Source organism: Siphateles boraxobius, unplaced genomic scaffold (assembly GCF_051911475.1).
Source record: "Siphateles boraxobius isolate OS27281-9 unplaced genomic scaffold, OSU_SipBor_1 8, whole genome shotgun sequence".
Lineage (NCBI taxonomy): Eukaryota > Metazoa > Chordata > Actinopteri > Cypriniformes > Leuciscidae > Siphateles > Siphateles boraxobius.
Window position 1 is genome coordinate 9,405,466 of NW_027509208.1, and position 27,492 is coordinate 9,432,957.

Below are 27,492 nucleotides of genomic sequence, written 5' to 3' on the forward strand. Positions count from 1 at the left end.
AGAACAAACCCTAATCTACTGACCACTATTTTCTCCATCCATTTACTTAAATGAGAAGTTAAAGCTATTGGTCTGTAATTATTTGGACTGATTGGATCTTTCCCCGGTTTATTAAATGGTAAAATTGTTGCCCTTTTCCAACTATTTGGTATTGTACCTTCTTTCCATATTTTATTGAATAATTTTAATATTAATTCCAATGTAACTTCCGGTATCTGCCGAAACATAGCATAGCATAATTGGTCCTCCCCTGGAGCTGAATATCCTGTCCCTTTCAATACTGTTTTAATTTCTTTCACAGTTATATTCATGTCTAATGTTGATGTACATTTTTTTACATTTTCCCAATATATTTTTATGCTTTCCAAGTTTTTGTAGCTTCTGCCTTCTATGAATGTCTGTTAGATGATCACCATTATGAACTGCAGCAAATGTCTCGCCTAATAAATCTGCCTTTTCTTTATTTAAAACTACTATCTCCTGTTCTCTAGCTAAAGCTGGTATTTTAACATCATCCCTTTTCCCCGTCATTTTCCTAAACATTGACCAAACATTCTTTAATTTTATTTCTGAACCTATTGAGGAACAATACTCTCTCCATGTTTTCTTTTTTGCTTCCTTAATAGTTTTACGAACCATTGCTCTTTTCCTTTTATATTCAATAAGATTTTCGGTTGTTAAATTTTTCTGTAATATTTTAAATGCCTTATTACGCTCCTTAACCACTTTGCTACATTCATCATTCCACCAAGGCACTACCTTTTTCTTACCTTTTATGATTTTTTTCCTTGGTATGCTATAACTTGCTGCATTTAAAATATGTTCTGTTATCTCCCTTGCACACTCTTCAATGTTGCCTTTTAAGGTAACCATATGACTGGTTTCCTCACATTTAATTTTAAATTTTTGCCAATTAGCTTTATTAAAGCACCATCTTGTTAATATAAAATCTTCTTGCCTGTTTATATTGTCATCAATTATTGTACTTACTGGAAAATGATCACTTCCTATTGTAGACTCCCAGTTGACATCCCATTTACATGAACTAACCAGACAATCAGATATTAATGTGATATCAAGACATGAAACTGTATTTTTATGTATATTTACTCTTGTACCTTTTCCATTATTAAGACAAACTAATGACCTTTCATCCATTATTTCTTCCACTATGCTACCATTATGATCTGTCTTCCTGCTACCCCAAAGACTATTGTGGGCATTAAAATCACCACACCATATTTCTCTTCTATGTATTTTCCCCGCCATCTCCCTAAATATATCACTTTCAAGATTTTTACATGGATTATAATAATTAATAATTTTAATATTTCCATATTTTCTTACATTAAATATTTCTATAATAACACATTCTAATTCTTTATTCATGAGATTTTTCTCATAAGCTATTCCATCTTTAATAAAAATAGCACATCCTCCTCCACTACCATTACTTCTATCCTGTCTTTCTACGCTATATCCAGGAATCTTAAATTCTAAATTAGGTTTTAACCATGTTTCTTGAACGCATATTATATCTGGAATTATTTCTAATTCATAAACAAACTTTTTAAATTCTTGTCCATTGGCAATTAAACTTCTGGCATTCCATTGAAGTATGTGTAAAACCATGATAACAGCTATGATCCTAATCCTGAACATTCTCTATTGTTTCAGTGGTACTCAGAATGGAATGGATCTGTTCTGCTTGAATTTCTTTCATATCTAAAAACCTTCCAGCTGCTGTTACAACTGCTTTGATTTTGTCACTTTTCTTCTTCATTTGTACTGTGATATTAACAATATGACACATGAATGCTACAAAGTTTTCTTTTTTCACCACCATTGTATTTTCATCCACTTTACATTTATGCAAACATGTGTTTTGACTATTTGTTGTTGGTACCAAGGTTTGTCTTTGATAAATCTGCCTTTGCTTTGTATTCCCAGCCGAGTTTCTTTGACCTGCTTCTCCCAACCTCATTCCTCCTGTGCTATCTTTCCTCACTCTTTTTAAAGCTTCAGCATATGAAACTCTTTCTGTTATTTTGATTCTTTGCGCTTCTCTGGCTTCCCTTTGTACAACACATCCACCATATGCTGCGCTGTGTTCACCTCCGCAATTACAACACTTAACCTTAGCATCTTTATCACATTTACCAAATTCATGCGGTCCTCCGCATCGTGCATATCTAGCTTTGCCTTTACATTCCTTTGCAATGTGTCCCATTCTTTGGCAAGTAAAACATCTGAGGGGTTTAGGGATGTAGTCTCTGACTCTGTAATTCATATATCCTAGCTGGATATTTTCTGGCATGGTATTTTCAAATTGAAGAATCACTGCCATTGTATCTTTAAGTTCCCCATCTCTTTTACTTTTAATCCTGATGGCGTCTGTTATTTTCCCTCCTCTAATTTCTTTTTTCACATCCTCCATTGTCATTTCAATTGGAACTCCTGATATTACTCCCCTCAACCTTGCTATAGCTCCTGGAACATATGCTTTAATCCTTTCCCCCATCAAGGTTTTCATTTTGAGTATCTTCTGTTGTTGTGATTCACTGACAGCATGAATTAGCACTTTTCTGTTGTTCATGATTCTAGCCATTTTGATTTTCCCTATTTCTTCCTCTATTGCTTTAGTCAGCTTTATCGGGTGAATAAATCCACCCTCCTCTTTAAATTCCACCATTAATTTATATTCCTCTTCCATGTTTAAGTCATCCTTTTCTCGTGAACTCGCCCGTTCGTTTGTTTTTGTCCTTTTGCTAACTTCTGCTCTTGTCTCGCTCTCTTCCGACCAACTTTTTGCCCTTTCTTGTCTCTTCCTCATCATTCTTTTCATTCGTGATGATCTTGAAATCATCCACTCCATCTCATCATTACCACTATTTCCTCCTGATGTAGAAGCCATGTTGCTACATTCAATGAACAGTTTATGCAATCCGCCAAATTCAAATCAAATCCTACCGCCTACGATTCAAACTCCTTCAGTCAGTGCGGGAATACCCTGCAGCTTCAGTTCAACTCGCCAGCAGACGTCGTTCCAAGCTCTCTCCAACTACACCCTCATACTTACCCTACCCATAACTATATCCGCCTCCACCGCTCCAACCATTAGATCCACAGAGTTGGAGATGCATGTCATTTGGCTCTGCATTCTAGCTCTTTCAGTGCTTATGATTTAACCCTTGACCTATGGGGAGAAAAACATACACATTTATTCTTCTAATATCATTTCACTATATAATATAGAAATTATTATATAATGATGCATTTATATTATAGGCCTATATATATTATGAATGTTACATTTGCCTTGCTTACACTTACCTCACATGGAATTCTGTACAGAGCACATACGAATGTACAGAGAATACCTCTAAATAAATGTTTAACTTTCTGTAATGTATGTCACAATATTTATTTATTTATTTCATCCACGGGGGTCGAGGGTTATTTATTACTTTATATGTATTATGTCTATACAAAATTTGGAAGTGTATATTGGAAGTAAATATACAAGTTAACTTTTAAAATATCTATAAAGGAGAATAGATTTTTAAATATTTGTAGAAATATGTATTTGGATGCTTTGTGTTACAGTGTTCCAGGGATTTAATTTTCAAATCTTTGACTGGTCCTCTGTTATTCCCATTATCAGCACTGGAAATGTCTGAGGTCAACAGTTGGCAATCATGCCCCCATTAGACAAGCAGAAAGAGAGAAACCCTCACGTCCCTGTAGGAGGCCTATAAATAGAGTTAGCTTCTAAGAGGAACGGGGAAATGTTCGTTGGCTGTATGTGTGTATGCAAGCATAATGTGAGCATGTGCGGAACCAGTATGAAACATTTGCCTTAACGTGACCGTTTATTTGTGTACATGGACAGGGGAGTGACTCCTCCAGAATATAAAGGAACTGAGGAGTGAAATAAGGACTAAGCTGAGAAAACTGAGCCACCTCAGATTCTGATATAAGCTTCATATTCACTGATCGCTCCTTTGGCATCTGTCTTCAAAGAACAATAATGGCAGAAGAACAGAAGTTTTCAGAAACATCTGTCCAGCTGACTGAAGCTGCTCCACAGACTGTGGACAGGTTTACTGCCCCTGGAAACATTTATTCAGCCATTCTGAGCCGTAATGAGGCTGTTAAAGATGCCAGGCGGCTCAAGGAGTTTCAGGAGCTCAAAGACAAATATGTACGCAAAAAAGTAATCTTTGAAGATCCCCTGTTCCCGGCCCAGGACTCCTCTCTCTTTTACAGTGAAAAGTTCCCACTAAAGCTTGAATGGAAGCGCCCATCGGTGAGTGGCTTACCGTAAGGTGGCAGTGTGCATGAGATCAGCTGCATTGCACCATGTCTAGGACAGAGATGTTTTTGGATAATATAATTTCTGCATTTCCAGATATGTATTTTCTTTTTTGCTTATCAAAACGTAATTTATTTTCAATTTAATTTCATATTTTGTAAATATTATTTAAAAAAATATTTTTGCCTTTTTTTCTATGTAATTAAATGTTTTATTATTTTGCTTTTTTTGAAATATTATTTTATACAAATTATTTTATTTTTGGCTTTGGTTTGTGAGCTGCTTAAAAGAATTGGAATTTCTTTATTTCACTAATTGCAATCTCCATTAACTTCCACCTGCCTATAATACCTTAATAAAATGAATGTATTTACTGACTATTGATTAATTGCAGTGTAGGCCTATTCATTTTTCAGTTGGTTTCACTTAACAAGGACGTTACATTTGTTTTCAGTTTCCATCTGAATAGGCTGAGGTAAGAGATAAGATATTTCTTGCAGGCATGCCATGAGAATGTGGCAGTGTTCCTGTAGTGTGTGTTCTCAACCAGCTGACTTTCCAATGCTTCATAAAGCTCTACCTGATAATAGACTTGTATCAGTAGGTTTGATATGTTGATAAAGTGTATGTAACATAATAATGTTTTTAGAGTGTAGACAGATTACATGTGTGTTGCTAAAATTTGGAAAGAAACAGATAATTGAGAAAAGCATCTGCTAGAGTCTTCATTGGATATATGCAGTGTTTTATCCCAGTCCATCTCATGTTACTTATAAAAACGTGACTGTTTTGATTGATGCGTGATATACATTTACTAGTTTTGCTTGATGATACTGCTTCAGAGAATCAGGTTACTGGACGAGGTCTTATATGTCTGCTTGTGCTAGGTCGTTAAAACAATTTTTGGAAGGTTGCTTCAAAAAGACAATCATGCCATTTCAGACTGACACTTTAAAATGAATGAGTATGTGTCTCCCTGGACTTACATACTGTACATTATCCTGCCTTGATGTCTCTGTGCCTTGAAGCAAAGTTCCTGTAAGCAAACTTTATGACCCAGGACAGCTGCTGTATTTCTGTGGTGGTGCTGAGATCTTCACATATATAGCCATATTTTTTGGTGAAGACAGCAGAGCTCTAACAATACAACTATGATAAAGATTTCTCTCTTCCCTAAACAGGAAATTTGTAGCAATCCACAGTTCATTCTTGGGGGAGCCAACAGGACAGATATCTGCCAAGGAGATCTGGGTACGAAAGTGTCAATATATGACATTCTATCTATAAAAATATCATAAAATATATACTATCTGAGGATTCACCGATATTAAAATTCAGAAGGATACCGATAAGATAATTATTATTCATGGCTGATAACTGATAAATTGCCCATTTACCATAAATGGGCAATATTCAAATTAAAATGAATCTGTAAATAATTAAAAACTAAAATGGATTTTAAATGCTACGTGAATTTAGGCATCACAACGTTATAGCCTGCCTTATGAAAAATTGATAGTCCTACACATTTCAAAATTGGCTAAAGATTACATTTAGCAGTGTTAGTAAATTATTTCTGTTTTTAAAGATTAACTTTTTCAGTGACCATTAGATGATGGCAAAGGTAAATGTAAAAAAATGGGAAATTAATTTAATATCCAATATCGACTATACAGATAGTTAAAAGCTATTGGCCGATAACCAAAATAGTACCAATATATGAAGAGTTCAGATGCAAAAGCCTCTGTGTGAAGTGTGAAAATTAGAAAACCATCTGAAATTTTCTACTAAAATGATCATTTTTATCAAGCTTGCATATTTAAGTTCAGTAATTTCACTTAAATGGCAATGACAATTACCTATTAGTAGTCATTTAAGTGAAATTACTGAACCTAAATATACGAGCTTGATAAAAAATGATCTATCTAGAAGAAAATTTCAGATGGCACTTAGAGGCTTTTGCATCTGAACTCTTCATATATTGTGTTACCTCAAGCTGTTCTCTTGCCCTGGCGATCAAGGTAAAAAGTCACTGAGGTTCAAGCATCTGAGATATACAGACAAACTGTATCTGTTGTCTTACTGTTATTAAAAAGGGAGACACCGTGATAGAGGTACACAGCTGAAGTGGTCTGTGTTGAAGAAGGAGGCCCTGTCCCAAATGGCACACATGTGCACTTGTGGTCTTTTGGCCACTTACAATGGCCGCCGTGTGCACATAAACTCTGCAGGGCATTGGCCCTATAGGAAAGAATTTGAGGAACCCTGCCTTAGGGTGTCCATTTGTCATTTTAGGTTTCAAAAGGGTACTTGCAAACGCCCCTTTGCGCTCTCGATGTGCGCTTTTGCAGCGCCCGCGAGCTCCGCAGCAGACTTCTAATAAAGCGACATTATGTCACAAAAGTGTGGACTCAGAGGAAGATCACCAGGGCCCTCTGAAACCTAAAATGACAATTGGGACACTCTTGTGGACTTTAGGGACATAGAGCATGCAGCGCCCATTGTAAATTCACAAGACATCAAATGAACATGAAGTGTGCTATTTGGCACTGGGTCTTAGGGTTCCATTTGGGACAGGGCCAGAAACTCGGGGTTTGTGATCCTGATTTTAATGAGATCCAAAGTTGTACATTTCCTGTTCAAACCATGGCAGAGTCACCAAAGATAGCCTCTGCTTGTGGTCTGCATATGGAAATGCCACCCATTTCCTCACCTCTCAACGTATCCAAACTGTTGAAAAATAGATTGGTTGCGTGACACAGAAGGCTTGAAGAAATTAATAAAGTGTCCGCTGCGGTATCCATGTTGCAGTGCTGTATTCCACAGAGGCATCCCGTGAATGCACGAGGCGCATAGAGCAAAGGCGTTTATTTCTGCACCTGGTCAGTGTATAGTTTCATAGACGCAAAGGTTTTCCAGTGCAGTTTTTTGTTTAAATTTAAATCCTTTGAATTTAACCATGAGCAATACTCTATTATTTAATTATTTTTCTTTCTTTCTTTTTTTCTGCGGAACACAAAAAGGTGAAGCCGCTGTTTTTAAAATAATGAAAGTGAATGCGCAAATGACAATGACAAAAAAAGTGGTCTATATGACTTATGCATTATATTTCAAGCATCAAACATTTAGTATATTGTAAAATATCGAACCGAAATGAAACAGTAAATGAAACAATGTGGCAAAATATCCTAATACCTTGAAATGTTGAAATGTCCTGAGGTGTGATATGCTGAACTCCATTCTAAAACTATAGCATTTTTCAAATTATTCAATGGACCGTGTATATATATATATATATATATATATATATATATATATAGGTTTTAGTAAAATTTTACTCCCGGTGATCCATTAACACCTGCAGGAGACTGCTGGCTGCTGGCTGCTATAGCTTGCCTGACCCTGAATGATATAATCCTGAAGAGGGTGGTTCCCCATGACCAGAGCTTCACTGAAAACTATGCTGGCATTTTTCATTTCCAGGTATGAGCATCAACATTGGACTGTATTTCAGATATAGCTTCTGATATATAAACATCTTTTCTCTCCGATGAATAAGTCACACGCTCAACTATTTAAAACACCCTTTCTTTATTCTTCTAGTTCTGGCGCTATGGTGAGTGGGTGGATGTGATTGTGGATGATCGACTTCCCACATACAAAAACCAGTTGGTATTCACCAGGTCTGGACAGAAGAATGAATTTTGGAGTGCTCTTCTGGAGAAGGCATATGCAAAGTAAGTTAAAAATCTTAATTTATTGACTTTTTTTTCATCAGTAAGTAACACATTAATACTTTGCCATGATGATATATAAGCTCTCCTAAATATCCTTTCCTTCTGTCAAAAATCAGACCCAAGTACTGAATGTTCTGCTTTGACTTCTGTTTCCCAGGTTACATGGCTCTTATGAAGCATTAAAGGGCGGAAACTCACTGGAGGCCATGGAGGACTTCACTGGAGGAGTAACTGAGTTATATGAGATTACAGAGGCCCCGAAGGAGTTGTACAACATCATGAGGAAGGCTCTGAAGAGAGGGTCCCTCATGGGCTGTGCCATAGATGTAGGCTTCCTTCTATTCCAAATGTATTAGATGCTGTTACGGTTAAAAAACAGCTGATACAGTAAATATGCTGTCTAAAATGTACACTGATGCCGAACCACATACTAGTATACTAATCTTTCTACTTTTACCATATCTTCACTATTCCAGAAATAGTAGTTGTAATGCGGTTCTGAATTCCACATGTGTTTGCGCATTTCAGGTGAGATTGCTTACTGCAGAACCAATAGGTGTAGCTTGATGTTAAGCACCCCTCTTTGGACATAATGGGTGGAGCTCAAAGGTTCAGCCACACCCAAACCTTATCCATAACACTATCCCTAACCTAATTAGGTCAAGCTCCACCCAATAGGTCCAGTAAGGTGGAGCTGGACCAGGTCGAAGTCCATGGACATCCAGAGGGGGGGAGCAGGACACCTTTTGGCTCTGCAGTGAGCACCACTTGTGTTTCAGACAGAGTGACATCAGACTGCATTTGTGGTGGAAATTTTTGAGTGACTCACTGTCATTGAATCCTTCACTCAAATAATTAATTCAGTTAGAATGATTAATTTAGGGAGGAAACAAAAGACTGACTGTGTCCGAAATTTCACACTCTCTTAGTAGGTACGGCTATTAAAAACTATGTTCTATATTGTATGAACGTGTGTAGCATGAATGAAATCCAGACGTATTATATCAGTCAGGTTGTCATTGTCATGTGACCTACCAGCGTCGGTTGTGTTGCTTCACTGCCATTCAAATACCAGAGATGGTCTATTATTGGAAGATACGAGGGTCCGTGGCTTTAACATTGGAGAAAGCATAACGGCTAACTGGGATCACGTGTGTCTTGATAACCAATCACATTACAGCCTTGGCGTCATTAAATTTTGTTCAGACTTTGTTTGACAGTCAATGAATGCCAGTCAATCACTGTTTGCAGATAACTGCCACTTAGAAAGTTAGAAATGAATGAGAAGTGCCGTAAACAGAATCATACCTGTTGCACAAATGTCTGCGACTTCTCTAATAAAACAGCATTTTTTAGGTGTAAACTCTAAAAATAGAGTAATCCAAACCGAATGTTTAAGAGCGTTAGCAGGCATTACACTTTTTTCGGCTAAGTTTGCAGGCTTGCCTTCAAGTGGCTTTGCTACTGACTTTACTCTCTTGTTGCCTCAAGGGATAGTAAAGTCCACTACTGTTTTATGACCTTGAATTCGGACATACTGTACAATAGGGAAGTATGCGATTTCTGATTCAGACAGATCTTTATGAGTGAGTCACTGAATCATTCATTAAACAATTCATTCAAATACAATGATTCATTGAGAAACTAAACTCTACTTTCGTATTTTCGTTGACAGATATACACGGACAGTATTGTGTCTACAATTATTGAACTATTACACACAATCACAATCCTCTTGATGGTTTGATATTAATAATGAAAGTATATGTGACAAGCAGTTGTATTATACTGTGACAGGGCAGGGCCGAGAGCCACAGAGCACCGTTCCCCCAGCTCTCGGCCCTGCTTGTCACAGTAGGCTATAATAAAACATTTGAAAAAAAACGGCTGCATTCTGTGACATAAAGGTAATGCTTCATTATATTTCGTTTCTCAGAATTTGGTCCCAACTGCTCAAAGGACTAAAACGGCATCTGGACTCGTGAGAGGCCATGCGTATTCAATCACTGGAGTTGAGCATGTGGGTTTGTCATGTACTTGAGCATTTGTATCTGTCACATCCTAATACATGACATTGCATAAGTACACAGTATTGGCATATACCAGTAACATATTTCAATGCAATGAGCTAAAACCTCATTCACAGGGTAAACGTAAGGATGGTAAAGACCTATTGATTCGTCTGGTTCGTGTACGAGACCCCTGGGGAGTTGCCCCCCCTCCCGCCTGTAAGTCCAATGACTGGGCTGCACTAGCCACATCTGAGCAAGACAAGGAGAGACTCCGGCCTACAGAGCAAGGGGAGTTCTGGTTAGTACCTTCACAGCTTCATGGGACCATCAGGCTTCCAACAAGTCTCAAACAGTTTATGCTTCAAACTGTATTATGCTTCATTTAATAATCATAAGGCCGGTCTCTTTTATAATTTTGCTTATTTGTCTTTATGCAAGGATGTGCTTTGAAGAGTTTCAGAAGAACTTCACCAAACTGGAGATCTGTAATCTGACCCCAGACACTCTTGAGGACGACTGTATGCTCAAGTGGAGTGTTTACATACATGAGGGCCGATGGGTGAAAGGCTGTTCTGCTGGAGGCTGCAGAAACTTTCCTGGTACATATAATCATTGTAACCTCATTTGCAATCATGATTAAAAGTCCAAGATGGTTTTAAAAGCCACTTACATTAACAATATTGCTATTGCTGATGAATATATAGTTTATATTATTATTAGCCATTTTTTTTATTTTAGTTTTTTTAAACATGTCTATAGTTTTTATTTATATATTTATTTTAAGTGCATCACCTTAAACTAAATGAAAATGAGAAACATTAATCCAGTCTTCAGTGTCTCATGATCCTTTAGAAATTATTCTAATATGCTGATTTGGTGCTCAAGAAACATTTATTATTATTATCAATGTTGACACTTTGTGCTGCTTAATTTTTTTTATTTCTTTTTTTACATTACATAACGGTAACATTGTAAATGTCTTTGCTGCCACTTGTCGTTAATTTAAGGCATCTTTTCTGAATAAAATAATCAATTTCTTTCAAAAAACAATTTTACTGACCCCAAAAGTTGGAATTTATGCTTATATATTCATATGTACATGCACTGTTGAGCATTATATAAAGACTGTTAATGGCGTCTCCATGAAAATTGTGTTTCGTATTTAAGCCATTTTCTTACAGATGAACAGGTTTTCCAACTATAACAAATATCAATAAAAACTGACCTTTTAACCATGTCATAACATCCCTACATCACTAATAAACACTAATTTCTGTCCATTTTGTTACAGACACATACTGGACAAACCCTCAGTTCCGCCTGGTTCTTGTGGACGCGGACGTTAAAGAGAAGACCTGTACTGTGGTGGTGGCACTAATGCAGAAGGGCAGAAGAAAAGAGCGCTGCGCAGGTGCCGGCCTTCACAACATTGGGTTTGCCATATATGAGGTGCGCTCAAACAAGTACTCTTTCAGTATTAATAGGAACATTTCAGCATGGTACATGTAAGCAATGTGGATGACTAAACAGTATATTTATTAGTAGTTTAATAACCATTTGATCCATTGTCTTTTACAGGTTCCTAAGGAGGTATGCCTATATCATGATGAAACCCCACTGATGATATCATGATGTAATTGTTCATAGAAAACCTGTAGCCTAAATATCAGGGAATTTTGAAAATTGTGATTTCAAGATCTGGAAAATTCTAAAAAGAATGTCTATTTTAGCTAAAATCTGAAATATAGGCTGGGCTAGAAATAATAATGAACAACTAGATCATTAGTTTAAAAAAAACTACATTTTCCACATTCCACAAAACATTTATTTAAGCAGAAGACACCCTATTATTTCTCTAATTGTAGCTTGTCAAAAGTTATACATCACACACACACACACACACACACACACACACACACACAAATAAAAGTCTTGAAATGTTCTATCTGCTATCTTCATTTTAGATGAAGGGTAGCCAACAACAGCTGCAAAAGGATTTCTTCCTTTATAATTCTTCCATAGCTCGATGCAAGTCTTATGTCAACATACGTGAGGTGACAGAACGTTTCTGCCTGAAACCGGGAGAGTATGTCATCATTCCGTCCACCTTTGATCCCCACAAGGAGAGCGAGTTTCTGCTCAGAGTGTTCTCTGAGAACAAGAGCACCTCAGAGTGAGTCCTAACACTGAATTTCTGTCTGATCATGAATGTCAAATCAGTTATAATCAGTCATTATAATAGCATTAACTAATATGTTAACATTATCATGATGTTGTCATAAAAAGCCTATATAATTTTTTATATTAACATTATATTAATATGAATATTTTCAGCAGCCATTACTCCAGTCTTCAGTCTGACATGATCCTTATGTGCTGATTTGGTGCTCAAGAAACATTTCTTATTATTATCAGTTTAAAACAGCTGATTCTTAATATTTTTGTAGAAACCATCAAACACTACAAGAATAGTAACATTATATGTCTTTGCTGTCGCTTTTGATTAACTTGATGCATCCTTGCTGAATGAAAGCATGTCATTCTTTCACAAAAAAAAAAAAAATCATACTGACCCCTAAAACGTATGCTTCACATAAATTCATTCATTTTCATATATATTCATATGTGAATGTATATGCAGTACTTATCTGTTAAGCATTATATTAACTTTTCAATGAACTCATTTCATATTTAAGCCCTTTACTTACAGTCGAATATGTTTTTAAAGAACCTTTTGACCTGTGAGCATTTGGCTGACAGCTGCACGTTTTCTCTCAGGGTTATAGATGCAGAGATTGAGTCAGAGCCTGTGGTGAGTCAACACTTGTCTCTGTCTGTCATGTTCTGTGGCAGGCAGCTCATAATAGCTGTGTCCCAATTCGGAGGCTACATCCTTCAAAGGACGCAGACCTCAAAGGCCACGCCTCGAAAGCAGTGAAGCGTTGTTAAATGAGACGGTCTGGCCTACGGAGGACTGTTCTTGTCGCCTAGCAACTGACAGCTGCCACTGACGAGCAGCAGTAACTGGACTTTTTTGAAAGTTATATTCAACTTTCTGAAAACAAAACAGTTTACAACCTGTCTAAATATGTTCACCATGGTCTATTACTGTACATAATAAAGAGTATAAACTAAAATCTCATCTTAGTAAGATATGTTAGTATTAGATATTTGAGTAATTTGAAACCCAATACTTACATTTAAAAGTGTAATCCAGCAATTTCTCTCCAAAAAATGCTGTTGTCATGCAGTTGTCAAGGAACCTTCAAATTGGGACAGCATTCGTCGCGCCTCATCCTGCCTCTCTACTTGTCCAAATCAATTAATCACTATGTTAAGTGTTAGTACAACCAAACAAAATAAAGTAAATCTCATATTCAGTAGCCTTTTCACTTTATAAACACCAAAGAGACTAAAAAGCATGTTTATATATATAATTTCCATTTCTTATACCAACAGACGGATAGCGTCAAGAAGAAAATCAAGGTAAATATGGAAATGAGACTGAGATGTTCCATCAATTTCCTTCCTTTTCTGTGCAATATTCTATGTCAGCCCACGTCAGATGATAAAATGATGAGAAAGATGGAAAAATGCTCTGTTAATTAGCTGCACTGCTGCAGACAGACATCTTCAGTTGTGGTTCAGTAATGACAAACAGCATGAAAACAGCATGCGAAGGTACAATATGTCAAAACTGTAATTCATAATGACAGTCAGAATCATAACAACACAAAACTGCCTTGTGCTAGTTTTTTTAAACAGTCTTGGAGAATGAAAACATTTTAAAATCTCTGAGTTCTAAAGACCATTGATTGAATGGACTTGCTTTTTTGTGGAAAAGTGAAAACAAAAATGTATATATATGGCACAATATTAAACTATTTAAAGGCACACTCATACATATTTACTGTATGCTCACTACTTTAGTATGTTGTACGTTCAGTATTTCTAATTTCTCATGTTCAGCCACTTGAGGAGGAGGAGACTGAAGAGGAAAAACAGTTCAGGGCCATCTTACAGCAGATAGCTGGAGATGTAAGAGCAAAAATGCATGTTTGAAATTCACATTTACTTCACACTATAATTGTGACTGAATCACGTTCGCTCCTTGCAGGACATGCAGATTAATGCCAACGAACTCAGGACTGTCCTTAATAGAGCGATTGCCAGACGTGAGCGAAATCTTATTTTCTACTACTAATTCTCAAATATATGTCTGTCTGTAGGATATTTATTATCTATTCCTCCCTTTCCTCAGATAAAGAGCTAAAAACAGAGGGTTTCAATCTGGAGAGCTGCAGAAGTATGATTGCACTAATGGATGTATCCTTCATTAGGTTTGCTGTGTATTATGGGCAAATAATGTGTGCATAAATATGCACCTTGTGTAAAGGTGCTGTTACATGTACCGCTGCTCAGTGAGAAATTTTGCAGGTGAAATCCAGTCAGTCTATCGTGATTGTGAGTTTGCCAAAAACGTTCCCCATGCAGATTGTCACTCATGTTCAGACTGGCACTGCAAAGCTTGCCAATAGAATGCTGCTAAAGGTGACTTATGTGCAAGCGGTGCTTCATGCATCTCTACACCACTGACAATTAACCTCTTTAAATTTGGTGAAATTTCGTTAATGTGAACGCACCACTTTAGAACCAAAGAAACAGTAGAGTCACTATGTGCTCAGTAGTACAGAAGAGAAGACTCAAAAAATTGTGCGACCAACAAAAATAGGTTTGTAAACGGTACACTGTAAAAAAAAAAAAAAACTGTAAATTTACAGTAAAAAACTGGCATATGTGGTTGCCAGATATTTACCATGAAAAGTACGGTAGCAACCTTTTAGGTTTGACAGACTTAACTTAAATTTGCAGTAAAAAGTAAAAACTATTGAAGTACTAATTTCTGTTTTGAATGATAGTAATACACTGACAACAACGAATCACAGTGATGATGAGTCACATGATGAATCAAAGCTCATCACAAGCAGCTTTTCCATAAATAGTCATACATAGAAGCTGCAGTGTCATTCACACAAACACTAAACACCATCATGTGAATTTACATAAAATTTTAAAAATGCAATAAACATTAATTGAACAACATTAAATGTAACATAAACCCTAACGTACATAACTGATTATACGACTTGTTCTTTTTCACTTCCAAAAACTGTAAATTTAACAGTATTTTACTGTAAAATTTAATTAAATGTACTATCACAGTTATTCACTGTATATAGTAAGGAAACTTTGTTAACCAATTAACAGTTTTTCACCGTAGCATTTTTACTATGGTCTTTTACCGTTAAAATCACAATTTTTTACAGTGTCTGAACAGCTAGCTCACTCTTTTTCATTCACTCCATCAAGTGAACTATATAAGTGGAGCTACATTAGCAGGAAATAGTCAATAAGAATATGGGGGCTGATTTCAAATACAACCAACTTAATAATAGACCTTAGTTAGGATTGCACATTTTTGACAGGAATGAAAACGAGGCTCTGAGGCATTGAAGTACAGTGTTTTCTATGGATTTGTACCGTAGTTTAACAACATGCCAATTGGCCAGCTGACAAAAGATATTTTCAAAGGAGATTTTAGTAGAAAAAAATCCATGAAACAATTTTGATAGTTGAAAGTTTTGAAAATCATGCAATCTAGTAACGTTACCTTTATACATTACGTACCATTGTAAAGACTAGTCTATCCCTCACAGCCTCGAAATATTCAATATGGCGTCTGCCCTGATTAAGATCTATGCATCCCAGGTATAAAGGTTCCTCTCTGGAGATTGAAATTACTTCCTACAAGCATAATAATAGAATGATGCAGATATGTCATCACTTTGTAGGCCACAACGCGGAAACGAGTCAGGATTTTAGCACCTCCGGGTCCATCGTCCAGAAGTCAATGGATTTTTTGAATGTGATTTTGGTTAAATGGCTGAAATAAGGTCTGCGGTGAACACAAGCTCAAGGCACTTTAACGTTTTATTCCAAAATACATCAGTATTACACCATTAGTGATTTTTACGTATTACGTTTCTTGAAAAGACAGTTGCTAACAAGTGGCTAAATGGGACTACAGAGGCTGTCGAGGTGATTAAACGTCATCACACCGAACAGGTAAACTCAGTACGCTTTTACAGCCTCGTTATGCTAATAATTGTGCTCTTATAAACTAATCTAACTCAAACTTTCTGTGGAAATGTTTTAGATAAAACTGAAAGAGTTATCGGAAGCTTAGTGATGGTGACGTTGGAGTCCTGGGACCGTGGTGTATTTCGTTTATAGCCTATCTTTAGCTTTTTACTTCTGGCAACTGCATATAGACTTCAAAATTTATAAAAGTTGTGTTCATCTGTGAAAATTATCTTGATGGACAAAACGTGTGTCATAAAATGTTGTTGATCACAGAGCTTGTTTTTATGATAATCAAAATTCCTGTGGAAAAATCCTATTGGGTTTTTGTCCAGGGCAACCAGAGTGTTGAACTACAAAATGACGTCATACCTGCACCACTCTATGATGCCCCCTTGTGGCCTGGATGACTTGTCACAAATAGTTCTGTTATTTCAAGTTCAAAATTTGTCACACGCAAAATGGCACATACAAAGGTTTTGAAAATGTCATCTTAACCACAACACCTTAGACCGATGGAACAGGCCACCTAAACCTGCAAGAGTTCAAACACTTATGGAACAAAATTAAACAGTGGAAGGTATGCCATAATTTTCACCTTTATAAAGTATGTCAAATCATGTTCTTTTGTACTACACTTATATTACAACATATGTTAAAGGGTTAGTTCACACAAAAATGAAAATACTGTCAGTATTTACTCACCCTCATGTTGTTCCAACCCCGAAAGACCTTCGTTCATCTTCGGAACACAAATTAAGATATTTTTGATGAAATCTGAGAGCTGGATCGTTCCTCCATACTCCTCCATAGGCTTCTTGAGGGATTGAACTTGCAGGCCCCGAAAAGTTATTACAGACATCGTTAAAATAGTCCAAGTGACTACAGTGGCTCAATCTTAAGTTTATCAAACGGCGAGAATACTTTTTGTGCGTAGAAAAACAAAAATAACGACTTTATTTCAACTATTCATGTCCTTCTCTCTGGGCCTCGAGTCAGTTCACTAGTATAAAAGCGTAGAGCTTCTGTTGTTGTACGTCACACGCATCACCCACATGACCAGCGTCGGCCAATAGTGAGCCTACGTGTGACGTAGCTCTACGCTATTACACTAAGTTAACTAACTCGAGGCCCACAGAGAAGGAAATGTATAGTTGAAATAAAGTCGTTATTTTTGTTTGTTTTTGCGCACAAAAAGTATTCTCGTCGCTTGATAAACTTAAGATTGAGCCACTGTAGTCACTTGGACTATTTTAACGATGTCTTTAATAACTTTTCGGGGCCTGCAAGTTCAATCCCTCAAGAAGCCTATGGAGGAGTATGGAGGAGTGATCCAGCTCTCAGATTTCATCAAAAATATCTTAATTCGTGTTCTGAAGATGAACGAAGGTCTTACGGGGTTGGAACAACATGAGGGTGAGTAAATACTGACAGAATTTTCATTTTTGGGTGAACTAACCCTTTAAAGCCATAGATATGCTGTTTCTCTCTACACTATTTTCAGCTGGTGTTCACACGTTTCGACAGAGACAAATCCAGTACAATCAGCAGTTTTGAGATGAGGAACGCTCTTACTGAAGCAGGTTGGGCAGTCAGTTGTCTTTTTTAACTTCTCATTTCATGATATAAAAAAATTTATATTTCACTTTACCTCAGGTTTTCAACTCAACAATCAGCTATATGACATTATTTGCATGCGATATGCCAACGAACACATGGAGCTGGATTTCGACAGCTACATTAGCTGTTTAGTGCGACTCGAGGCAATGTTCAGTAAGTGATGATTTTTTGAAGTACCTTGAAGTTCATACAGGCATTGCAACCAGGATTTTAAGGTGCAGCTGTTGGACAGTTGTAGTAAAAATGACTCTCCTACAGGGACATTTAAAGCCTTTGACAAGGATGGAGATGGTCTTATCAAGCTCAATGTTTTTGAGGTGAGCTTAATCTTTATATTGAATATTAACAGGATTAAGAGAATTTTAATCATATTTGGTCATATTTGCACTGCTATTGTTCACTCTAACGAGTTCCTGATTTCTATATTATATACACAGTGGCTTCAACTGACCATGTATGCCTAAAGACACAAACACAGATATAGAAGGCGACGTGGTGACACTCAAGTCAGTGGACTTTCCCCATTTTCAACCACCATTAAGTGGAACATTACAGAAACATCTGCATTCGTATCAATTATACTGTACACCATTGTGGCTTTTTTCTTCAGCCAATGCTGGTCTAGAACAAACTGGATTAATCATGAAAGCCCATTTAGATCTTGTTAAACAATTATTTAGTAGACTATCCCTTTGCGATGACATTTTGATGTCATTCAGCAAAATGTTGTCATATTAAATGTATTATGCTGTCATGGCATAAATGACACACATTTAAACCCACCCTTGTTGTAAAATGTGTGTGCTACTGTGCAACTGTAAATAATCCAACTACATAAAGTAATTTGCACTGTTTTATTCCACTTGTTGTCATTGCCAGGATTTGTAGAGAATAAACAAACAGCACAAAATAGTACAACAATTGTGCGTTCATGAGTGCAAGCAACGGATAAACCTGTGGTTAACCTTGAGGATAAACAAACTTCTGCTGGAGTAGCAAGAACACAGATGATAAAAACAACCAAATATTTTCAACATTTTAAAATATTATTCAGATTCCTGTAAGGAAAATAACTACAAACCTTACAGAGAAGTCTGAACGAATATTCTAATATTATGTTGTCTTGTTAGCAATATTATTTGAACTGATAAATCCATATTACTACACTATTTATTTTATTATCAGTGAATGTCCATATTCTGCTGATGCAATTATGAAAATCTTTTAATATACCTGAATCTTCAGATCGTAGTCTGTGAAATCTCCTTTCATGTCCTTGTAGTTTGACAAAGTACCTCACACAATCTTGACTAAAAAGGGATTATTTTTAACTGATTTTTCAAAATTTTAGGTTACCTTTTTATGCAATTTTACATTTCAAGATAGAAATTACATGCCAGAATCAGATAAAAAAAAACTATTGATTTTTTCCTTAGAAATAATCCGCACAGATCTGATCAAGTTAGAGCATTATCCAATGTGAACTGCAATAAAACAATTATAAAACTGCATTAAAGTCTGTTACAATGATCCAGTCTGTGCTCTCAAATGAGATACATACTTACAGAGGTAATTTGTGTAAACTGAGAGTTAGGTCCAGAATCAGATAAACCTGGGAGTGAGTCCTATGGTGCAGCAGCTCCGTGAGGCTTCCTTGGCTGGCTAAGAGGAATCCTTCCTCAGAAGTTCACATAGCTGTCAGGAGGCATTTAGCCCCACATGCTGGTCTGAATGAGTGGGATCTGACATAACATTTCAAGCATAAACAAGCATCATTACATGTAATATATTACATATTAATCTCAGGTTTGAAACGGAAAAAAAAAGTACATTTCTTAAGTAGGAATACTTTGTTAGTCCATGAGTTGAACTGGAAAAAAAATATATGAGATGATAAAGGAGCTCTTACTCTTCATATCCTGCAAAATCTTTATGCGCTTCGTTCTGAGCGAGGCCATCTCTGAGGTTACCTGACAACAGAAGAATTAATATTGCGTGTGTATATATTATACACATACAAGGATTTTGGCTGTTTATTATTACTTATAAAGACATATTAATGCATTATTCTGCTTGACTATATTCTACATCCCTTAATCCTACCCAATACTTAAATTTGACAACTACCTTACAAACTACTAATACGCCATAATTAGGAGATTATTGAGGTTATTTCTTAATAGTGAGAATTGGACCCTAATCTAAAGTGTGAACATATAAAACAAACAAATAAATATATATATATATATATATATATATATATATATATATATATAGTATTGGTATTGTGCCAATTACAGTATGATTAAATATTAAATTGCAAAAAATTTTGCAGTATTGATTATAAATGATTTATCCACACACATCAATTTTAAAAATGCATGTTCCCCTCGTACTCTTTAATCAACATAAAGATTCTTGCAACTACGTTTCGTCTCTTCTCTTTTCTGATGACGTATTTACGGTATGAGGGCGGGACAACCTGTCACTCACATGAGATCACAGCAATAGAAAACCACAAATAATCCAATCAATTCCAGATGGACAAAATCAAGTCCCATCCTTCATTTTTTCTTCTTTATTCCAGAAGCCGTTTCTCTTGGATATACATCACAATAGGAAAGAAAAGACTATCACAGCTTCCTTTTTGTGTCGACTTAATTTAAAAAGAAATTGTAGACTTCTTAAATATTAAAGGGTGAAAACTAAAGAGTTTGTGATGGAGCAGCCACGTACCTGTTGTTTAACAGCTAGTAGACGCTGAACTTCAGTGTGAGCGCTCTGCAGGGTAGAGTACGCCAGGAACAACTCGTCACCTACATCCTCCAAAGAGCTGGTCAACTTATCTTCTTTTGAAGACAGCATCAACAACGTCTTCACTTTCCCTAAGAATCATATACACACAGATAAACTTTATGATATGCACAAGTATATTACTGGTCAATTAGATTATGATGGTAGAGAGACATGGTTGAATTATCAGTTACAGCTGATTGAGGTTTAACATCTGGCAAATAACTCATGACTAAATTGTAAAAGGACGTTTGACCTAATAAAACAAAAATCAAATTTGCATTTCCTTGCCTTAATAAAATAAAATATAATAATAATAAATATATATATTTTAATTAAGAATCAATTTAAATAAATACTAATCAAAGCTGCAATAAAATTTAATACTCACTTTTTCTAGATGTTTTGTCATTTGTCTTGGGATTCAGATTGTTGTGTGAAATGTCCTGTAAAAAAAATACATAAATTTAACAAGCATTTCTATAGATAACTTGTTACAACCTCACTCTAAAACTCTCATACTTGTTTTTTTTTCTTGTTTTTCTGGAAGTTGCAGGAGTTGGTTTCAAAGCTGTTCTCCAGTGATGTTTCTCCCTGTTCTGTGTCACAAGATTTTGATTTCTTTTTCTTAACTCGCACAGTCTGAGGCTGAATGTTTTCAACAACCTCTACTGCCTGCCAGTCCTTTCCTGAAGTCTGGCTTTCAAACATTTCAGCCAGTGAAGTTCCAGATGGAAGAGAATCAAAATGTGGCTCTTGCTCATTCATATTTTCTCTAAGAAAAAAAGAGATGTTAAGGAGATCACAGTTTAAAGCTCCAGTTGGTAGCTTTTGTAAACAAATATTTGTTAAAACTCTCATTATGTCCTGAAAGTAGAATATGAGACAGATAATCTGTGAAAAAAATCAAGCTCCTCTGGCTCCTCCCTGTGGTCCTACTGCCATTTGCAGAAATACACCGCTCCCGGTCAGAAACAACCAATCAGAGCCAGGAGGAATGTCTTAGCAGTGTCAATCACGCTCGTGTACGCGCTGATCACCCCTCTCTTGCACAGCGCGAGCGCGTACCGTCGTTCGTGGCTCTCCTGTTCAAACTCGTTCATCCAAATGAACGAATCTTTTTTCGAGTCATTTCGTTCATTCAACGAACGAAATGACTCGAAAAAAGATTTGTTCATTTTGAACGTGTCTTTTTCAGAGTCATTTCGTTCATTCAACGAACGAATGACTCGAAAAAAGATTTGTTCATTTGGATGAACGAGTTCGAACAGGATCACGAACGTGCATCACAGAACAGAGCAAGGCGAGCATTTGTGCTTATAAAACTTAAAGTTTTTTATTTATTTTTGAAATGACCGATCGTTTCACTACATAACCCTTATTCATCGTCTGGTATCGTTTAAAACCCTTTGAAGCTGCGCTGAAACTGTCATTTGGTCCTCGAAACGTTTGTGTCCTATTGAAGTCCATTATATGGAGAAAAAGCCTGGAATGTTTTCATCAAAAAACTTAATTTCTTTTCGACTGAAGAAAGAAAGACATGGACATCTTGGATGACATGGGGGTGAGTAAATTATCAGCAAAAGTTTTTTTTTAAAGTGAACTAATCCTTTAACGTTATCTTAGTAGCTATAACTTATAGAAAGAGTGCAACCTTATAAAGTTACATGTATTGCAAAATACATAATGATTTGAGGACCAAGTTTGTAGTCAAAGTATGGGCAGGCCATTGTCAATGTAAAGCATATTGTTGATGTTTCGTCCCTATTAGTGAATGTTCCATAACTGTTTATAATCCGCCTTCATCGGTGGTCCTGCTTACTAGCCTGCACGTTCACGGCAGGCTCCGCTGTGGGGGAGGAGCTGTGGAGGGAGGGCTGTAGCGCAGCAGAGAGTAAGGGGGTTGGACCTGTAAGTTGTGCTTGTTCAAATTTTCAGGCTAAGTCAACATTTTCTCAAAACTCCCTACTGCAGCTTTAAATGTCAGAGACAACAGATCTTCATCTAAGGATCGGAAGGCTTTTAAGTCAGAAACGTGCTTGCGGATCCAATTTTAGGAAACATATTTGATTTTTAAAAAAAATTAAACTAAAGAGAATATGAAAGATTGAGTCTCAAAGAACGGAAAGCAAAAAGTAAAATTCATGATTTATTCACCTGGTTGTGCCCGGTTTACTCAGTAATGCTCCTTTGTTAACTTTCCTCATAGACTTTTTGGAACGACTGCGTTTTTGTAGTGGAGATTTGGGAATGCCAGCTTCATTCTTGGTCGTTGCCTTCTGTGCTGAACAAGTTCCTTTTGTTGCTGTCACGTTGGGTTTGTTGGCCTCCATCCTGCTTTGGACCAGTCCAGGTGCACATGTAGGCCCAGCAGACGTACCATCTTCAATTTGTGGAGTCGGTGTGCCGTGAGCAGACATTTCTTGAGGAAGATTATCTGATGGGTTCTCAAGACGAGGCTTTTTCAAAAGTGGCCCATTTGATCTGTCCATATCAAGTAGGCTCTCTTGTCTCTGTTTAGGCAGGTCTTGGTTAAGCTGGAAAGATGCTGGGTGGTCATTTTGATTTTCCCAAGAGACGAAGAGATAGCATGGTTGTGGCAACTGGTCATTTGTTGACTCCTCATTGCCTATGACATCTTTTGTTAAATGCACAATCTCACTTGTGTTTTCTTTCGATTTTACCAACTGTGCCTTCTTCAATTTAGCTTGTTTCCACTTCTTTGTTTTCTCTCTCTTTGTCTTCTCTCTCTTTGTCTCTTGCCTTACAATAAAGAAAACAAGCAGCACTGATTGTCAAGGGACCATTCACATAGAACACGCCCATGTTTAAAATAAAATAGATTTTTCTTATTTGTACGCACAGGATAACTTATGAAATAGTTCACAAGTTCTTTACCTTGACAATGTTGAGCATATGCTCGGATAGTAATTGAGAAAATAGAAAAATTGTAACAAAAGCAGCGAGGTGGGATGCAAAAACACTTTTGTGCCTTACTGATAAACAAATTTTTTTTTTAAAGGTCATTCAGAAATGTTCCACACTGTTCAGTTACTCAACCATCATTCATTCAAAACACAAACAATTATTACACAAATAACGTATGAGCTGGCAAGCTTACATTTGTTGATCTCTTTGGTAACAAAGGGCTCTAAGCTCATCATCAATTTCAGCACTGTAGTCCACTGTTTTTCCATCTGCTGTAATCTTTTGGAGTTCAAACAGCATGTATTTGTGATATTGAGTGCGAATATGCACCTTAAACTGTGCCATTCCTGTCTTAGTCATGTCACAGGCCCAACACTTATGAACTTGTGGACTGTAGGAAGAAGAGTATACATTTATTTTCACTTTTTATTATTAATAGTTTAATATTAAAATTCTGTCATAATACAGAACAATTAATGTCAAACTGGTTTGAAACAACGTGTACATGAGTAAAGGGCCGTTCACACAGAACACATTTTTCCATTCCACTGCGCTACTTTTCCATTATTTTTCTATATAAAAACATGCGCTAGACTAGACAGACGTGTTTGACCGTTGCGCTCACGTCTTGCACATGACACGGCTATCTAAAAACACGGTGCTCAGGTTTAAAATAAGTTACGACTGTACGATTTTCCCCCATTCCACTGTCCGCGTCATGGACTTTTTCCAAAGCAAAAAACTTGTTTTGTGTGAACCAGCCCTAAACGATGTATCAATCAATCAATGTACAGTATTTTAGTCCCATACCTGCCCTTCAGTTGCTCAATCGCCTGATGGTGGACAATACTGTGCATATGTGCGTCCAAATCCTGTGACAGCAAAGATAAAGGTAATTATAAAAAGAACAGATCTAGGACATACATGCTAAGCCATAATGTGCTTACAGCATAAAAATGACCATAAAACGTTCAATTTGGGAACGAAAAAGCCAATGAGTCAAATCATCAGACAAAACACAGTTCTGTCATTACATCTGAATATTTACTTTCTTATAGATTTTTTTTTCTTTAATTTCTTTAATTCAATGAAAAATGCTAAAGCTGGTTATTTTAGCCTTTATCTATGAGGTTGTCACTGTCAAAGAAAAGACAGGGCATTAAAAAAAAAGTTACAGAAAGTTGCTAACCTGTATAGGGAAAATCTGACAGCAGACAAAACAAGTCTCCGTACATTTTTGTATCTTCCTAAATGGATAAAAACAACTTTTAAATCTTTGATCCATTTTAATATTTATATTTTAAAAAATATATAAATCAATTTTAATCAAAAACTTTTATTATACAGTTGAACGTATATGAGATAAACTTACTTTTTTCGCTCTAATTGAAGGCCTATAAACTCCTCATCAGTCAGGTCAATATTGTAGTTCACTTGAGGATATATTTTTTCTTTTCTTCTTTTGTTGTGGAGTTTGTACAGACTGTATGTGTGCTTGCGGGTGGCAATATGCTCCTTGTACAGCTCTAGTCCCAGCACCGATACATCACATGCCAAACACTTATGCAACTGTTCACTGCAATATCAAAAGTGCATATTTTCTTTTTATACCTGAGAAGGACATTTAAATCAGTTCTCTGTAATTCCATACCTGCCCTTGAGATGCTCAACTGCCTCATGGTGGAGATAAGAATGCATATGAGTGTCCAAATTCTGTAAAAAAGGGAGTGATAGTTCTCTTACCCAATCTTTTACTAAGGCCAAAGAAGTGACATTTTAAATCTCGAACGCCATTCATCCATCAATTGCTTTTTACATGAGAGATTTAATTGGGAGAACAATTCATATTGATTTTGTGAGAAAGAAATCGAAACAGTAGAACATATATTCTTGTATGTAAATTTTGGCTTTCGTTTCAAAGTTGGATACAATCTAAAAATATATCGCTACACCCTTTGAATTTGATCTTAATTAAAGTTGGAATGTTTTTGAATGATAAGTACTTAGAATTTTTGATAACTAACCTGATTGTTTTAGGTAAACACTTTATCCACAAATGTTTTAAAAATACAAGATGTAAATATTTAAAGATTAAACCCCATTTTCAACAGATTTAAGATTTATTTGAAGCTATTTGCAAAATCTCGTGACTGGATGACGGACAGAAATGCCCTGAAATGTCTTACAGCTTTTTTTCTGTTACTAGATTAAGATCTCACTCTTCTTTTTTATGTGTGTGTGTTTTGTTCTGTTGTGTGTGTGTGTGTTTTGTTCTGTTTTGTTTTTCTAAATTCTGTATCAACACAAAAACATATGTATATATGAATGATCATTGAAGTATGCCTTAATTGTTTGTGCTTCAATTCTGTTTAATAAATTAAAAAAGAGAAAAAAGATTTTCTCTTCCTTGAAAACGGACAAAAATATTGATGACTCATCCTGCACGCACTCATTTTGTCCAATCAAATACTTTTCAGGAAGAGATCGAGAGTCCCAAAACAAATCATGTAGCAAAAACATAACTATCTTTTTCCATCTTTTGATATGTCCCGCCCCAAAATAAAAACATATAAAAATGTCTTGAAACCTGTGACATATGTAAATAGCAATGATTAAATTACATTTAAAAAACAACAAATCACAATAATACATAAATCATCAAATCGAATCAACTATTTTATTTGTAAAATTATGAAACTGTAAACCAACGAACAGACAAACCGTATCTCCGTACTGTTCACCGCAGATCAAACATTTCGTGTATATGAAGGTTTGGGGTTTCTCTGACTTTTTCCTCTTCTTTCTGAATTCCATGGCCGCCTGTTATTTACTGTAGTAAACGAAAAAAATATAACGTTAAAGCAAATGTTTTGAGACGGAGTTAGAACATTTAAATCATTTTTCTAGACATTCAGAGCAGCTGGAAGATCTTTTCGTGAATGGCATAGTGTTATCATATAGGTTTCGTACCAATTATAGCCTATATTAATCTACACAAAACATATTTTAGTAGTTGTTGTCACTTGGCAGTATGCTGCGATATCCATCCACGTGCTTGCTAAATCAGACCATGCTGACTGTAAAACATTGTTGCCATGCAGCCAAAACAAACAAGCAGTTAAAACGAGCCTTGTCGTCTTTCCTAAACAAAATTAGCTATCACCTGATTTTGATCTTTGATGGACTGTATGAATGAAATAGGACTAAAAAAAACTCGCTAATTTTCACTTTATACATTTATCGGTGGACATGATGGCCACACCGCCGGATTGACAGTCTTTGAAACAGGGTACTCCCCCTAGTGTAGCGGTTCTCAAACTAAACTGTTCTTAAGTCAAATCTGTAAATAAATAAATAAATAAATACATGTAAAAAAAAATATATACATATATATATAGCAATTAACTGACACATTTTAGCAGAAAATTAGGAAAAGTTAGATGCTGTAGTGTTTCGAATATTGACCTGGCTTTTACAATGGTGATGTGGGGCTTTTGGAGAAACAATTTGAGGACCAATGCCTGGATGTATCTAATGTTTACTTTGCATTCCGTCATCAAACTTTATTACAGACTCAGTAGCATACTACACACACACACACACACACACACACACACACACACACATAGGCGCCGATTTATGTTTTCCTCCGTGGGTAATCATGGGCGCACGCCCTTTAAAAAAAAAGAAAGAAAAAAAAGTCAAAAAATGTTTGCATTTCAGAACCGAACGAGAAGCGCAGCGCCGCGTCTATGGTAGCCTATCACACACCGGACGCGCACTTTGTCAGTTTATGGCCAGCAATATTGTAATGTTATGTTTAAGGACATTATGGAATTAAGATAATGTCTGTACTATGTTATGATTGTACTGTACAATTAAATACAACCGTTGCAAAATCTGCAGTCTGAACACTTGAGCGTCCAACTGAATGAATTGAGAATAT

General features: G+C 36.2%; 2 protein-coding genes across 7 annotated transcripts; one reads left to right on the top strand and one right to left on the bottom strand.

Moving 5' to 3' along the window:
• Positions 1–3,890: 3,890 nt before the first annotated feature.
• On the top strand, positions 3,891–18,740 carry capn3b (calpain 3b). 4 transcript variants are annotated; one of them, XM_077219808.1, is made up of 21 exons: positions 3,891–4,309; positions 5,497–5,566; positions 7,680–7,798; positions 7,919–8,052; positions 8,210–8,378; positions 9,989–10,072; positions 10,199–10,362; positions 10,503–10,663; positions 11,356–11,513; positions 11,643–11,654; positions 12,029–12,237; positions 12,843–12,876; positions 13,524–13,550; positions 14,034–14,102; positions 14,182–14,239; positions 14,326–14,390; positions 16,717–16,785; positions 17,710–17,788; positions 17,862–17,978; positions 18,084–18,142; positions 18,263–18,740. In XM_077219808.1, exons 1-21 carry the CDS (start codon positions 4,031–4,033, stop codon positions 18,287–18,289), a joined length of 2,163 nt encoding a protein of 720 aa, XP_077075923.1. In that variant the 5' UTR covers positions 3,891–4,030; the 3' UTR covers positions 18,290–18,740. The 4 variants fall into 4 exon arrangements, with proteins under 4 accessions (XP_077075923.1, XP_077075924.1, XP_077075925.1 ...); XM_077219809.1 differs by lacking the exon at positions 13,524–13,550 and having other exon boundaries at positions 12,843–12,880; positions 14,011–14,102; XM_077219810.1 differs by lacking the exons at positions 3,891–4,309; positions 5,497–5,566; positions 7,680–7,798; ... (4 more) ...; positions 10,503–10,663; positions 11,356–11,513 and having other exon boundaries at positions 11,650–11,697.
• znf106b (zinc finger protein 106b) lies at positions 18,666–26,832 on the bottom strand. Of its 3 annotated transcripts, XR_013199919.1 has the most exons (14): positions 26,710–26,832; positions 26,268–26,376; positions 25,198–25,259; positions 24,919–25,122; positions 24,736–24,793; positions 24,357–24,418; positions 23,740–23,937; positions 22,776–23,381; positions 21,141–21,393; positions 21,010–21,064; positions 20,562–20,710; positions 19,735–19,795; positions 19,391–19,567; positions 18,666–19,309 (listed from the first exon to the last, which is right to left on the bottom strand). XR_013199919.1 is itself a non-coding variant. In XM_077219816.1 (13 exons), exons 2-13 carry the CDS (start codon positions 26,358–26,360, stop codon positions 19,524–19,526), a joined length of 1,845 nt encoding a protein of 614 aa, XP_077075931.1. In that variant the 5' UTR covers positions 26,361–26,376; positions 26,710–26,832; the 3' UTR covers positions 18,666–19,523. The 3 variants fall into 3 exon arrangements, 2 of the variants coding, with proteins under 2 accessions (XP_077075931.1, XP_077075932.1); XM_077219816.1 differs by having other exon boundaries at positions 18,666–19,567; XM_077219817.1 differs by having other exon boundaries at positions 18,666–19,567; positions 26,517–26,806.
• Between the last annotated feature and the right edge of the window lie 660 nt (positions 26,833–27,492).

What these genes read in the sequence shown, in the direction of transcription:
- capn3b (XM_077219809.1), top strand. Translation starts at nt 4,031, where the DNA reads ATGGCAGAAGAACAGAAGTTTTCAGAAACATCTGTCCAGCTGACTGAA. An exon ending in CAATCACTGGAGTTGAGCAT is followed by an intron (nt 10,073 to 10,198) that starts GTGGGTTTGTCA and finishes CCTCATTCACAG; the next exon opens with GGTAAACGTAAGGATGGTAA. An exon ending in GTATGATTGCACTAATGGAT is followed by an intron (nt 14,391 to 16,716) that starts GTATCCTTCATT and finishes ACAACACCTTAG; the next exon opens with ACCGATGGAACAGGCCACCT.
- znf106b (XM_077219816.1), bottom strand. Translation starts at nt 26,360, where the DNA reads ATGGAATTCAGAAAGAAGAGGAAAAAGTCAGAGAAACCCCAAACCTTC. An exon ending in GTCAGATTTTCCCTATACAG is followed by an intron (nt 24,419 to 24,735) that starts GTTAGCAACTTT and finishes TTGCTGTCACAG; the next exon opens with GATTTGGACGCACATATGCA. An exon ending in AGTAAACCGGGCACAACCAG is followed by an intron (nt 21,394 to 22,775) that starts GTGAATAAATCA and finishes TTTTTTTCTTAG; the next exon opens with AGAAAATATGAATGAGCAAG.